This window comes from Salmo salar, chromosome 28 (assembly GCF_965601325.2).
Source record: "Salmo salar chromosome 28, fSalSal1, whole genome shotgun sequence".
In the NCBI taxonomy this organism is placed as follows: domain Eukaryota; kingdom Metazoa; phylum Chordata; class Actinopteri; order Salmoniformes; family Salmonidae; genus Salmo; species Salmo salar.
The window spans coordinates 42944688-42958764 of record NC_138318.1 but is presented as its reverse complement, the minus strand read 5'-3'; the positions used below and the strand labels follow the sequence as shown (position 1 = coordinate 42958764).

At 51.2% G+C, this 14077-nt stretch overlaps 1 protein-coding gene across 2 annotated transcripts in view; it reads left to right on the top strand.

Moving 5' to 3' along the window:
- LOC106590004 (AT-rich interactive domain-containing protein 4B) overlaps positions 1-14077 on the top strand; it is a 202320-nt gene that overhangs the window by 90302 nt on the left and 97941 nt on the right. For both annotated transcript variants that reach the window (XM_082970601.1, XM_082970600.1), the window contains exons 9-10: positions 1841-1920; positions 13326-13402. In XM_082970601.1, coding sequence (XP_082826727.1) covers positions 1841-1920; positions 13326-13402 — 157 coding nt within the window. The remainder of the gene's footprint in view (positions 1-1840; positions 1921-13325; positions 13403-14077) is intronic.

Sequence of the window (14077 nt, the reverse complement as noted above, 5' to 3'; positions counted from 1 at the left end):
ATGTTTACAACACTAGTAAAGGGGCATACCACGCTGTCCCCCACGCTGTCCCCCACGCTGTCCCCCACGCCGTCCCCCACGCTGTCCCCCACGCTCCCCAGGGGAACTCAGACCATGTCATGCTCCACCTCATTCTCCCCATACAGACAGAAACTAGTCTGTCAAACATATGGTGCTGAAATGGACTGACGAGGCCATTGGGGAGTTAAAGGACAACAATGCCAACATGATTACATAGACAGACCGGGTTTGTTCTGTGGCATATTGGAGGGGGTTGTTCTGTGGCATATTGGAGGAGTTTGTTCTGTGGCGTATTGGAGGGGGTTGTTCTGTGGCATATTGGAGGAGTTTGTTCTGTGGCATATTGGAGGGGTTTGTTCTGTGGCATATTGGAGGAGTTTGTTCTGTGGCATATTGGAGGGGTTTGTTCTGTGGCATATTGGAGGAGTTTGTTCTGTGGCATATTGGAGGAGTTTGTTCTGTGGCATATTGGAGGGGTTTGTTCTGTGGCATATTGGAGGAGTTTGTTCTGTGGCATATTGGAGGAGTTTGTTCTGTGGCATATTGGAGGGGGTTGTTCTGTGGCATATTGGAGGAGTTTGTTCTGTGGCGTATTGGAGGGGGTTGTTCTGTGGCATATTGGAGGAGTTTGTTCTGTGGCATATTGGAGGGGGTTGTTCTGTGGCATATTGGAGGAGTTTGTTCTGTGGCGTATTGGAGGGGGTTGTTCTGTGGCATATTGGAGGAGTTTGTTCTGTGGCATATTGGAGGGGTTTGTTCTGTGGCATATTGGAGGAGTTTGTTCTGTGGCATATTGGAGGGGTTTGTTCTGTGGCGTATTGGAGGAGTTTGTTCTGTGGCATATTGGAGGAGTTTGTTCTGTGGCATATTGGAGGGGGTTGTTCTGTGGCGTATTGGAGGGGTTTGTTCTGTGGCGTATTGGAGGAGTTTGTTCTGTGGCATATTGGAGGGGGTTGTTCTGTGGCGTATTGGAGGGGTTTGTTCTGTGGCATATTGGAGGAGTTTGTTCTGTGGCGTATTGGAGGAGTTTGTTCTGTGGCATATTGGAGGGGTTTGTTCTGTGGCGTATTGGAGGGGTTTGTTCTGTGGCATATTGGAGGGGTTTGTTCTGTGGCGTATTGGAGGGGTTCTGTGGCGTATTGGAGGGGTTTGTTCTGTGGCGTATTGGAGGAGTTTGTTCTGTGGCATATTGGAGGGGTGTGTTCTGTGGCGTATTGGAGGAGTTTGTTCTGTGGCATATTGGAGGAGTTTGTTCTGTGGCATATTGGAGGGGGTTGTTCTGTGGCGTATTGGAGGGGTTTGTTCTGTGGCATATTGGAGGGGTTTGTTCTGTGGCATATTGGAGGAGTTTGTTCTGTGGCATATTGGAGGAGTTTGTTCTGTGGCATATTGGAGGAGTTTGTTCTGTGGCGTATTGGAGGGGTTCTGTGGCGTATTGGAGGGGTTTGTTCTGTGGCATATTGGAGGAGTTTGTTCTGTGGCATATTGGAGGAGTTTGTTCTGTGGCATATTGGAGGGGTTTGTTCTGTGGCGTATTGGAGGGGTTTGTTCTGTGGCGTATTGGAGGAGTTTGTTCTGTGGCATATTGGAGGGGTTTGTTCTGTGGCATATTGGAGGAGTTTGTTCTGTGGCATATTGGAGGGGTTTGTTCTGTGGCATATTGAAGGAGTTTGTTCTGTGGCGTATTGGAGGGGTTTGTTCTGTGGCATATTGGAGGGGGTTGTTCTGTGGCATATTGGAGGAGTTTGTTCTGTCATCCAAGCTCAGTGCCTTGTCTGAGCAGTCATACTATACTCACTCTCCTTCTCTCCCCCACCAGGTCATCACCCCAGACTGCCATGAAGAGGCCATCATAAAGAAAGACAGCATTTTAATCCGCTCCTTCAAGGATGGTAAATTGTGAGTCATCTGACGCGCTGTATTATAGAACACGTGTTATTTGCATGGTGATGATGTGGAACATGAACCTGTAGAGTTATTGGAAATAGTGAAGAAAGGTACACACTTAGTCTCTTCACTTCTACTAGGAATCCATTCAGAGGCATAATGGAGAAATGGTCACTTTGAATGCAAAGTGTCTGCTCAATGGCATGAATTATTATTATTATTATTATATTAGGCTTTGAAATATTCCATTACGTCTGAAAGGCGAAAAAGCTCAGATTGAGAAACTGCATGCTATCTTTCTGCAGAACAGAAAGCCCAGGAAATGTCACTGACAGGGAGAGTGGTGTCTGAATGGTGAGACGGTTAATGTAGCTTTTCACACTGCATTCTCATTAGCCCCGGGCTATCTTTAGCCTCAGGCTAGCTTAGCCTGTGTTCACACTAGCAGGGTTAACTGAAACCAACGGTCACTTTCCCGGAGTATAATATACAAATTAGGCAACAACTGAACTGTGATTGACTAGCCCTGAAATTCAGTGCTAACCCTGCTCCAGAACTGGGCCAGCTAGCCATGGGCTAAGGTTGGTGCTATCCCTCTTCAGAACACTATCCTAGCCCAGACTAAACGCTCCCTTAGCCCAGACTAAACTCTCCCTTAGCCCAGACTAAACTCTCCCTTAGCCCAGACTAAACACTCCCCTAGCCCAGACTAAACGCTCCCTTAGCCCAGACTAAACTCTCCCTTAGCCCAGACTAAACACTCCGTTAGCCCAGACTAAACGCTCCGTTAGCCCAGACTAAACGCTCCCACGCTCCCTTAGCCCAGACTAAACACTCCCTTAGCCCAGACTAAACGCTCCCTTAGCCCAGACTAAACACTCCCTTAGCCCAGACTAAACACTCCCTTAGCCCAGACTAAACGCTCCCTTAGCCCAGACTAAACGCTCCCTTAGCCCAGACTAAACGCTCCCTTAGCCCAGACTAAACGCTCCCTTAGCCCATGGCTAAACGCTCCCTTAGCCCATGGCTAAACTCTCCCCTAGCCCAGACTAAACACTCCCCTAGCCCAGACTAAACGCTCCCTTAGCCCAGACTAAACTCTCCCTTAGCCCAGACTAAACGCTCCCTTAGCCCAGACTAAACTCTCCCTTAGCCCAGACTAAACACTCCGTTAGCCCAGACTAAACGCTCCGTTAGCCCAGACTAAACGCTCCCTTAGCCCAGACTAAACACTCCCTTAGCCCAGACTAAACACTCCCTTAGCCCAGACTAAACGCTCCCTTAGCCCAGACTAAACGCTCCCTTAGCCCAGACTAAACGCTCCCTTAGCCCAGACTAAACGCTCCCACGCTCCCTTAGCCCAGACTAAACACTCCCTTAGCCCAGACTAAACGCTCCCTTAGCCCAGACTAAACACTCCCCTAGCCCAGACTAAACACTCCGTTAGCCCAGACTAAACTCTCCCTTAGCCCAGACTAAACACTCCCTTAGCCCAGACTAAACACTCCCTTAGCCCAGACTAAAACGCTCCCTTAGCCCAGACTAAACTCTCCCTTAGCCCAGACTAAACGCTCCCTTAGCCCAGACTAAACGCTCCCTTAGCCCAGACTAAACGCTCCCACGCTCCCCTAGCCCAGACTAAACACTCCCTTAGCCCAGACTAAACGCTCCGTTAGCCCAGACTAAACACTCCCTTAGCCCAGACTAAACGCTCCCTTAGCCCAGACTAAACGCTCCCCTAGCCCAGACTAAACACTCCCTTAGCCCAGACTAAACTCTCCCTTAGCCCAGACTAAACGCTCCGTTAGCCCAGACTAAACTCTCCCTTAGCCCAGGCTAAGAGCATTGTGATTGTGGCTTGAACAGACCTCACGAAGCAGCCCAAACAGAGAGAGGGGGAGGGCTGGTCAGCGAACAGCCTACTCAGGGAGTGTTAAACTGAAGAAGAAGAAGAAGAGTAAACACTCAATGTGTCTAACAACCACAACACAGGTCAACCTCACAGGTCAACCTCACAGGTCAACCTCACAGGTCAACCTCACAGGTCAACCTCACAGGTCAACCTCACAGTTCAACCTCACAGGTCAACCTCACAGGTCAACCTCACAGGTCAACCTCACAGGTCAACCTCACAGGTCAACCTCACAGGTCAACCTCACAGTTCAACCTCACAGGTCAACCTCACAGGTCAACCTCACAGTTCAACCTCACAGGTCAACCTCACAGGTCAACCTCACAGTTCAACCTCACAGTTCAACCTCACAGGTCAACCTCACAGGTCAACCTCACAGGTCAACCTCACAGGTCAACCTCACAGGTCAACCTCACAGTTCAACCTCACAGGTCAACCTCACAGGTCAACCTCACAGTTCAACCTCACAGTTCAACCTCACAGGTCAACCTCACAGGTCAACCTCACAGGTCAACCTCACAGTTCAACCTCACAGTTCAACCTCACAGGTCAACATCACAGTTCAACCTCACAGGTCAACCTCACAGTTCAACCTCACAGTTCAACCTCACAGGTCAACCTCACAGGTCAACCTCACAGGTCAACCTCACAGGTCAACCTCACAGTTCAACCTCACAGGTCAACCTCACAGGTCAACCTCACAGTTCAACCACAACACAGGTCAACCTCACAGTTCAACCACAACACAGGTCAACCTCACAGGTCAACCTCACAGGTCAACCTCACAGGTCAACCTCACAGGTCAACCACATCACAGGTCAACCTCACAGGTCAACCACAACACAGGTCAACCTCACAGTTCAACCACAACACAGGTCAACCTCAGAGGTCAACATCACAGTTCAACCTCACAGTTCAACCACAACACAGGTCAACCTCACAGGTCAACCTCACAGTTCAACCACAACACAGGTCAACCTCACAGGTCAACCTCACAGGTCAACCTCACAGTTCAACCTCACAGGTCAACCTCACAGGTCAACCTCACAGTTCAACCACAACACAGGTCAACCTCACAGGTCAACCTCATTCCTGGTCACTGTGGACATGGTTTTAGTTCTGATAGTTAAATCATATAGACAGGTTGGTTTGGATATTTACTCTCCGATGTTTATTGGAAACCTAAATAGATGAGCCCTTGTTGTCTCTCTGTTACATCCGGTACAGTTGTTAGTTAGCTAGCTAGTGGATTTTAGCCACGTCAGTCACAACACCTCAAAACAAGACATGGTCTCAAGAACAAAATAGAACTATCTGGAATGAGGCACCTAGGATTCCCCACAAGGCAGCTTTGTGTCATTGTTGGTAGCGATCCTGAATCACATCAACACACAGACTTCTGCCCCATTTGAAGCGTGCGCATTGTTTTCGCTGTTTCAGCTAAACCCCGTCTGTGTGACCAGCACTTTTCTATTTTAGGATGTTTTCCATTTCACGCCCACTGAACACATCCCAGGACTCAATCTTCCTTCCTCGGGTGGATATTCGAATATTTTCGGTTAAATATATGGCTCTCCTAACAACACAACTGAACAATGTTGGCCTGGACCCACCCCCAGTCCAAGTTGAATACCTATTTACTGTGATATGAAATGGCTGTTGAGGGCCTTTATCAGCTGTGGTCAGAGCAGCTGGCTAGCAGGCGGCTGGCTGGCAGGCAGCAGCTAGCAGGCAGCAGCTAGCAGGCAGCAGCTAGCAGGCAGCAGCTAGCAGGCAGCTGGCTGGCAGGCAGCAGCTAGCAGGCAGCAGCTAGCAGGCGGCTGGCTGGCTGGCTAGGAGGTGGCTAGCAGGCGGCTGGCTGGCAGGCGGCTGGCTGGCAGGCAGCAGCTAGCAGGCAGCAGCTAGCAGGCAGCAGCTAGCAGGCAGGCAGGTGGCTAGCAGGCGGCTGGCTGGCTGGCTAGGAGGTGGCTAGCAGGCGGCTGGCTGGCTAGGAGGTGGCTAGCAGGCGGCTGGCTGGCTAGGAGGTGGCTAGCAGGCGGCTGGCTAGCTAGGAGGTGGCTAGCAGGCGGCTGGCTGGCAGGCGGCTGGCTGGCAGGCAGCAGCTAGCAGGCAGCAGCTAGCAGGCAGCAGCTAGCAGGCAGCAGCTAGCAGGCAGGCAGGTGGCTAGCAGGCGGCTGGCTGGCTGGCTAGGAGGTGGCTAGCAGGCGGCTGGCTGGCAGGGAGGTGACAGGTAGAGCTGATGACAGCAGGATGGGATGAGAGAACATGATTATTCTGAAAGGAAGTGGAAGCTGCTGTAATTGACTGTAGCAGCTGGAGTCTAGATCAGGGGAGGCCGTTGAGGTCACTGTCTCTAGTTCCTTATCAGCTGCTCCTGCCTAGCTGGAACTGATGCAAGGACCGATTTGGGTTGCCAGGTGTGTGTATTAGAAACTGGGACAGATTTGGGTTGCCAGGTTCCTCTGTGTAATAGAAACTGGGACAGATTTAGGGTTGCCAGGTTAATCTGTGTAATAGAAACAGATTGGACAGATTTAGGTTGCCAGGTTCCTCTGTAATAGAAACAGATGGGACAGATTTAGGTTGCCAGGTTCCTCTGTAATAGAAACAGATGGGACAGATTTAGGTTGCCAGGTTCCTCTGTGTAATAGAAACAGATTGGACAGATTTAGGTTGCCAGGTTCCTCTGTAATAGAAACAGATGGGACAGATGTAGGGTTGCCAGGTTCCTCTGTAATAGAAACTGGGACAGATTTAGGGTTGCCAGGTGCCTCTGTAATAGAAACTGGGACAGATTTAGGGTTGCCAGGTGCCTCTGTAATAGAAACTGGGACAGATTTAGGGTTGCCAGGTTCCTCTGTAATAGAAACAGATGGGACAGATTTAGGGTTGCCAGGTTCCTCTGTGTAATAGAAACAGATTGGACAGATTTAGGGTTGCCAGGTTCCTCTGTAATAGAAACTGGGACAGATTTAGGGTTGCCAGGTGCATCTGTAATAGAAACTGGGACAGATTTAGGGTTGCCAGTTGTATTGGTTGTATTTGAGAAGTGAGGGGTAGTTCACTTGAATTGACCAAGCAAACTATTATTATACACCACAGATATGCTGTGATCTTACTAGGACATTTCTGTTGTTTTACTCCATGTGTAACTCTGTGTTGTTGTATGTTGTCGCACTGCTTTGCTTTATCTTGGCCAGGTCGCTGTTGTAAATGAGAACTTGTTCTCAACTAGTCTAGCTGGTTAAATTAAGGTGAAATAAAAAAAAATAAACAGTGACATTTTTACTTACAAGCCCTTAACCAACAATACAGTTCAAGACATAGAGTTAAGAAAATATTTACTAAATAAACTAAAGTTTTAAAAAAATGAATAAATCTAAAAGTAACACAAGAAAATGACTTGACTCTAACGAGGCTACATACAGGGGGTACCGAGGCTACATACAGGGGGTACCGATGCTATATACAGGGGGTACCGATGCTACATACAGGGGGTACCGATGCTATATACAGGGGGTACCGAGGCTATATACAGGGGGTACCGATGCTATATACAGGGGGTACCGATGCTATATACAGGGGGTACCGATGCTACATACAGGGGGTACCGATGCTATATACAGGGGGTACAGGGGGTACCGATGCTATATACAGGGGGTACAGGGGGTACCGATGCTATATACAGGGGGTACCGATGCTATATACAGGGGGTACAGGGGGTACCGATGCTATATACAGGGGGTACAGGGGGTACCGATGCTATATACAGGGGGTACAGGGGGTACCGATGCTATATACAGGGGGTACCGAGGCTACATACAGGGGGTACCGATGCTATATACAGGGGGTACCGAGGCTATATACAGGGGGTACCGATGCTATATACAGGGGGTACAGGGGGTACCGATGCTATATACAGGGGGTACAGGGGGTACAGGGGGTACCGATGCTATATACAGGGGGTACCGAGGCTACATACAGGGGGTACCGAGGCTATATACAGGGGGTACCGATGCTATATACAGGGGGTACCGAGGCTATATACAGGGGGTACCGATGCTATATACAGGGGGTACAGGGGGTACCGATGCTATATACAGGGGGTACAGGGGGTACAGGGGGTACCGATGCTATATACAGGGGGTACAGGGGGTACCGAGGCTATATACAGGGGGTACAGGGGGTACCGATGCTATATACAGGGGGTACAGGGGGTACCGATGCTATATACAGGGGGTACCGAGGCTATTTTTACATTTTAGTCATTTAGCAGACGCTCTTATCCAGAGCGACTTACAAATTGGTGCATTCACCTTATAATATCCAGTGGAACAACCACTTTACAATAGTGCATCTAAATCTTTTAAGGGGGGGGGGTTAGAAGGATTACTTTATCCTATCCCAGGTATTCCTTGAAGAGGTGGGGTTTCAGGTGTCTCCGGAAGGTGGTGATTGACTCCGCTGTCCTGGCATCGTGAGGGAGCTTGTTCCACCATTGTGGTGCCAGAGCAGCGAACAGTTTTGACTGTTCTGAGCGGGAACTGTGCTTCCTCAGAGGTAGGGAGGCGAGCAGGCCAGAGGTGGATGAACGCAGTGCCCTTCTTTGGGTGTAGGGCCTGATCAGAGCCTGAAGGTACGGAGGTGCCGTTCCCCTCACAGCTCCGTAGGCAAGCACCATGGTCTTGTAGCAGATGCGAGCTTCGACTGGAAGCCAGTGGAGAGAGCGGAGGAGCGGGGTGACGTGAGAGAACTTGGGAAGGTTGAACACCAGACGGGCTGCGGCGTTCTGGATGAGTTGTAGGGGTTTAATGGCACAGGCAGGGAGCCCAGCCAACAGCGAGTTGCAATAATCCAGACGGGAGATGACAAGTGCCTGGATTAGGACCTGCGCCGCTTCCTGTGTGAGGCAGGGTCGTACTCTGCGAATGTTGTAGAGCATGAACCTACAGGATCGGGTCACCGCCTTGATGTTAGCGGAGAACGACAGGGTGTTGTCCAGGGTCACGCCAAGGCTCTTAGCACTCTGGGAGGAGGACACAAGGGAGTTGTCAACCGTGATGGCGAGATCATGGAACGGGCAGTCCTTCCCCGGGAGGAAGAGCAGCTCCGTCTTGCCGAGGTTCAGCTTGAGGTGGTGATCCGTCATCCACACTGATATGTCTGCCAGGCTATATACAGGGGGTACCGATGCTATATACAGGGGGTACCGAGGCTATATACAGGGGGTACAGGGGGTACCGATGCTATATACAGGGGGTACAGGGGGTACCGATGCTATATACAGGGGCTACCCAGGCTATATACAGGGGGTACCGATGCTACATACAGGGGGTACAGAGGGGGTACCGATGCTATATACAGGGGGTACCGAGGCTACATACAGGGGGTACCGAGTCTATATACAGGGGGTACCGAGTCTATATACAGGGGGTACCGATGCTATATACAGGGGGTACCGATGCTATATACAGGGGGTACCGATGCTATATACAGGGGGTACCGAGGCTATATACAGGGGGTACCGAGGCTATATACAGGGGGTACCGAGGCTACCGATGCTATATACAGGGGGTACAGGGGGTACCGATGCTATATACAGGGGGTACAGGGGGTACCGAGGCTATATACAGGGGGTACCGATGCTATATACAGGGGGTACCGAGGCTATATACAGGGGGTACCGATGCTATATACAGGGGCTACCCAGGCTATATACAGGGGGTACCGATGCTACATACAGGGGGTACAGAGGGGGTACCGATGCTATATACAGGGGGTACCGAGGCTACATACAGGGGGTACCGAGTCTATATACAGGGGGTACCGATGCTATATACAGGGGGTACCGATGCTATATACAGGGGGTACCGATGCTATATACAGGGGGTACCGATGCTATATACAGGGGGTACCGAGGCTATATACAGGGGGTACCGATGCTATATACAGGGGGTACCGAGTCTACATACAGGGGTACCGATGCTATATACAGGGGGTACCCAGGCTAGAGGCTATATACAGGGGGTACCGATGCTATATACAGGGGGTACAGGGGGTACCGATGCTATATACAGGGGGTACCGAGGCTATATACAGGGGGTACCGATGCTATATACAGGGGGTACCGAGTCTACATACAGGGGGTACCGATGCTATATACAGGGGGTACCCAGGCTAGAGGCTATATACAGGGGGTACCGATGCTATATACAGGGGGTACAGGGGGTACCGATGCTATATACAGGGGGTACAGGGGGTACCGATGCTATATACAGGGGGTACAGGGGGTACCGAGGCTATATACAGGGGGTACCGAGGCTATATACAGGGGGTACCGATGCTATATACAGGGGGTACCGATGCTATATACAGGGGGTACAGGGGGTACCGAGTCTATATACAGGGGGTACCGATGCTATATACAGGGGGTACCGAGGCTACATACAGGGGGTACCGAGGCTATATACAGGGGGTACCGATGCTATATACAGGGGGTACCCAGGCTAGAGGCTATATACAGGGGGTACCGAGGCTACAAACAGGGGGTACCGAGGCTATATACAGGGGGTACCGATGCTATATACAGGGGGTACCCAGGCTAGAGGCTATATACAGGGGGTACCGAGTCTATATACAGGGGGTACCGAGGCTATATACAGGGGGTACCGAGGCTATATACAGGGGGTACCGATGCTATATACAGGGGGTACCCAGGCTAGAGGCTATATACAGGGGCTACCCAGGCTAGAGGCTATATACAGGGGGTACCGAGGCTATATACAGGGGGTACCGAGGCTATATACAGGGGGTACCGATGCTATATACAGGGGGTACCCAGGCTAGAGGCTATATACAGGGGGTACCGAGGCTACAAACAGGGGGTACCGAGGCTATATACAGGGGGTACCGATGCTATATACAGGGGGTACCCAGGCTAGAGGCTATATACAGGGGGTACCGAGTCTATATACAGGGGGTACCGAGGCTATATACTGTGGGTACAGGGGGTACCGATGCTATATACAGGGGGTACCGATGCTATATACAGGGGGTACCCAGGCTAGAGGCTATATACAGGGGGTACCGAGGCTACAAACAGGGGGTACCGAGGCTATATACAGGGGGTACCGAGGCTACATACAGGGGGTACCGAGGCTACATACAGGGGGTACAGGGGGTACCGATGCTATATACAGGGGGTACCGAGGCTATATACAGGGGGTACCGAGGCTACATACAGGGGGTACCGAGGCTATATACAGGGGGTACCGAGGCTATATACAGGGGGTACCGAGGCTACATACAGGGGGTACCGAGTCTATATACAGGGGGTACCGATGCTATATACAGGGGGTACCGAGGCTATATACAGGGGGTACCGAGTCTATATACAGGGGGTACAGGGGGTACCGAGGCTATATACAGGGGGTACCGAGGCTATATACAGGGGGTACCGAGTCTATATACAGGGGGTACAGGGGGTACCGATGCTATATACAGGGGGTACCGAGGCTATATACAGGGGGTACAGGGGGTACCGAGGCTATATACAGGGGGTACCGAGGCTATATACAGGGGGTACCGAGGCTACATACAGGGGGTACCGAGGCTATGTACAGGGGGTTCTGGCACACAGCTCGGACACCCATGTATACAGTACAATGATAGTAGAACGGACCAGTACCAGATCAATACTAGTAGAACGGACCAGTACCAGATCAATACTAGTAGAACAGACCAGTACCAGATCAATGATAGTAGAACGGACCAGTACCAGATCAATGATAGTAGAACGGACCAGTACCAGATCAATACTAGTAGAACAGACCAGTACCAGATCAATGATAGTAGAACGGACCAGTACCAGATCAATGATAGTAGAACGGACCAGTACCAGATCAATGATAGTAGAACGGACCAGTACCAGATCAATACTAGTAGAACAGACCAGTACCAGATCAATGATAGTAAAACATGCCAGATCAATATTAAGACTCTCTAGTCTTCAACTGCATATTAAACATGTATTTTTGTTCCCATTATCCTTATTCTCAAACCCCCTCTGCGTCACCCCTAACTAACCCCCTCTCAACCCCCCAACCAACCCCCTCTCAACCCCCCTAACTAACCCCCTCTCAACCCCCCAACCAACCCCCTCTCAACCCCCCTAACTAACCCCCTCTCAACCCCCCAACTAACCCCCTCTCAACCCACCAACCAACCCCCTCTCAACCCCCCTAACCAACCCCCTCTCAACCCCCTTAACTAACCCCCTCTCAACCCCCCAACTAACCCCCTCTCCGTCACCCCTAACTAACCCCCTCTCAACCCCCCTAACCAACCCCCTCTCAACCCCCCTACCTAACCCCCTCTCATCACCCCTAACTAACCCCCTCTCAACCCCCCTAACCAACCCCCTCTCATCCCCCTTAACTAACCCCCTCTCATCACCCCTAACTAACCCCCTCTCAACCCCCCTAACCAACCCCCTCTCATCCCCCTTAACCAACCCCCTCTCATCCCCCCTAACTAACCCCCTCTCAACCTCCTTCAACCCCCCTAACTAACCCCCTCTCAACCCCCTAACCAACCCCCTCTCAACCCCCCTAACTAACCCCCTCTCAACCCCCCTAACTATCCCCTCTCCGCCACCCCTAACTAACCCCCTCTCAACCCCCCTAACCAACCCCCTCTCAACCCCCTAACCAACCCTAACCAACCCCCTCTCCATCACCCCTAACTAACCCCCTCTCAACCCCCCTAACCCCCTCTCAACCCCCCTAACCAACCCCCTCTCAACCCCCTAACCAACCCCCTCTCCATCACCCCTAACTAACCCCCTCTCAACCCCCCTAACCCCCTCTCAACCCCCCTAACTATCCCCTCTCCGTCACCCCTAACTAACCCCCTCTCAACCCCCCTAACCCCCTCTCAACCCCCTAACCAACCCCCTCTCCATCACCCCTAACTAACCCCCTCTCAACCCTCCTAACTAACCCCCTCTCAACCCCCCTAACTATCCCCTCTCCGTCACCCCTAACTAACCCCCTCTCAACCCCCTAACCAACCCTAACCAACCCCCTCTCCATCACCCCTAACTAACCCCCTCTCAACCCCCCTAACCCCCTCTCAACCCCCTCTCCATCACCCCTAACTAACCCCCTCTCAACCCCCCTAACCCCCTCTCAACCCCCCTAACCAACCCCCTCTCCATCAACCCCCCTAACCCCCTCTCAACCCCCCTAACCCCCTCTCAACCCCCCTAACCCCCTCTCAACCCCCCTAACCCCCTCTCAACCCCCCTAACCAACCCCCTCTCCATCAACCCCCCTAACCCCCTCTCAACCCCCCTAACCCCCTCTCAACCCCCCTAACCCCCTCTCAACCCCCCTAACTAACCCCCTCTAGCTGTTCAGAGTCCGAGTTCTCTGTGCAAACGGTTACATTTGACACTTTTAGTTTGTGTTGTTGATTTTGACTGAAGGTTGTGTCTCTTTTTCAGTAACACTGTGCTGAGGAAGGACGTGAGAGTGATGGACACAGACTCTCCTCCTAAAGCTGATGTAGGGCTCAAGCCAGGTGAGATATCACTGTCTGTCTGTGTTCACCCCTGCGGAGGGGAGGAGGAGGAGAGGGGAAGAGCAGGAGGATGAAGAGAGAAGAGGAGGGATGTCTTCCTCTAGCATAGACAGACTGATTCACCAGGGTCCGTGTATTCATAATGTGTTTTAGAGTAGGAGTGATGTTTAGGGCCTCTCTGTCAGACCATGTAGTCTTGTTCATTATCTAAACTGACTGTAGATCAGCAGCACTCCTAGCCTGAGATGCTTTGTGATCACGGGCCGGGTCATGATGTCATTTCCTTCCTTGAACTGACATTTTCTTACCCTGTATTATGGAGGTAATAATCTGTGAGGGGGCATGGTGGTAATAATCTGTGAGGGGCATATGGAGGTAATAATCTGTGAGGGGCATATGTATTATGGAGGTAATAATCTGTGAGAGGCATGGTGGTAATAATCTGTGAGAGGCATGGTGGTAATAATCTGTGAGGGGCATGGTGGTAATAATCTGTGAGGGGCATATGTATTATGGAGGTAATAATCTGTGAGGGACATATGTATTATGGTGGTAATAATCTGTGAGGGGCATATGTATTATGGAGGTAATAATCTGTGAGGGACATGGTGGTAATAATCTGGGAGGGGCATATGTATTATGGAGGTAATAATCTGTGAGGGACGTACAGTGCAT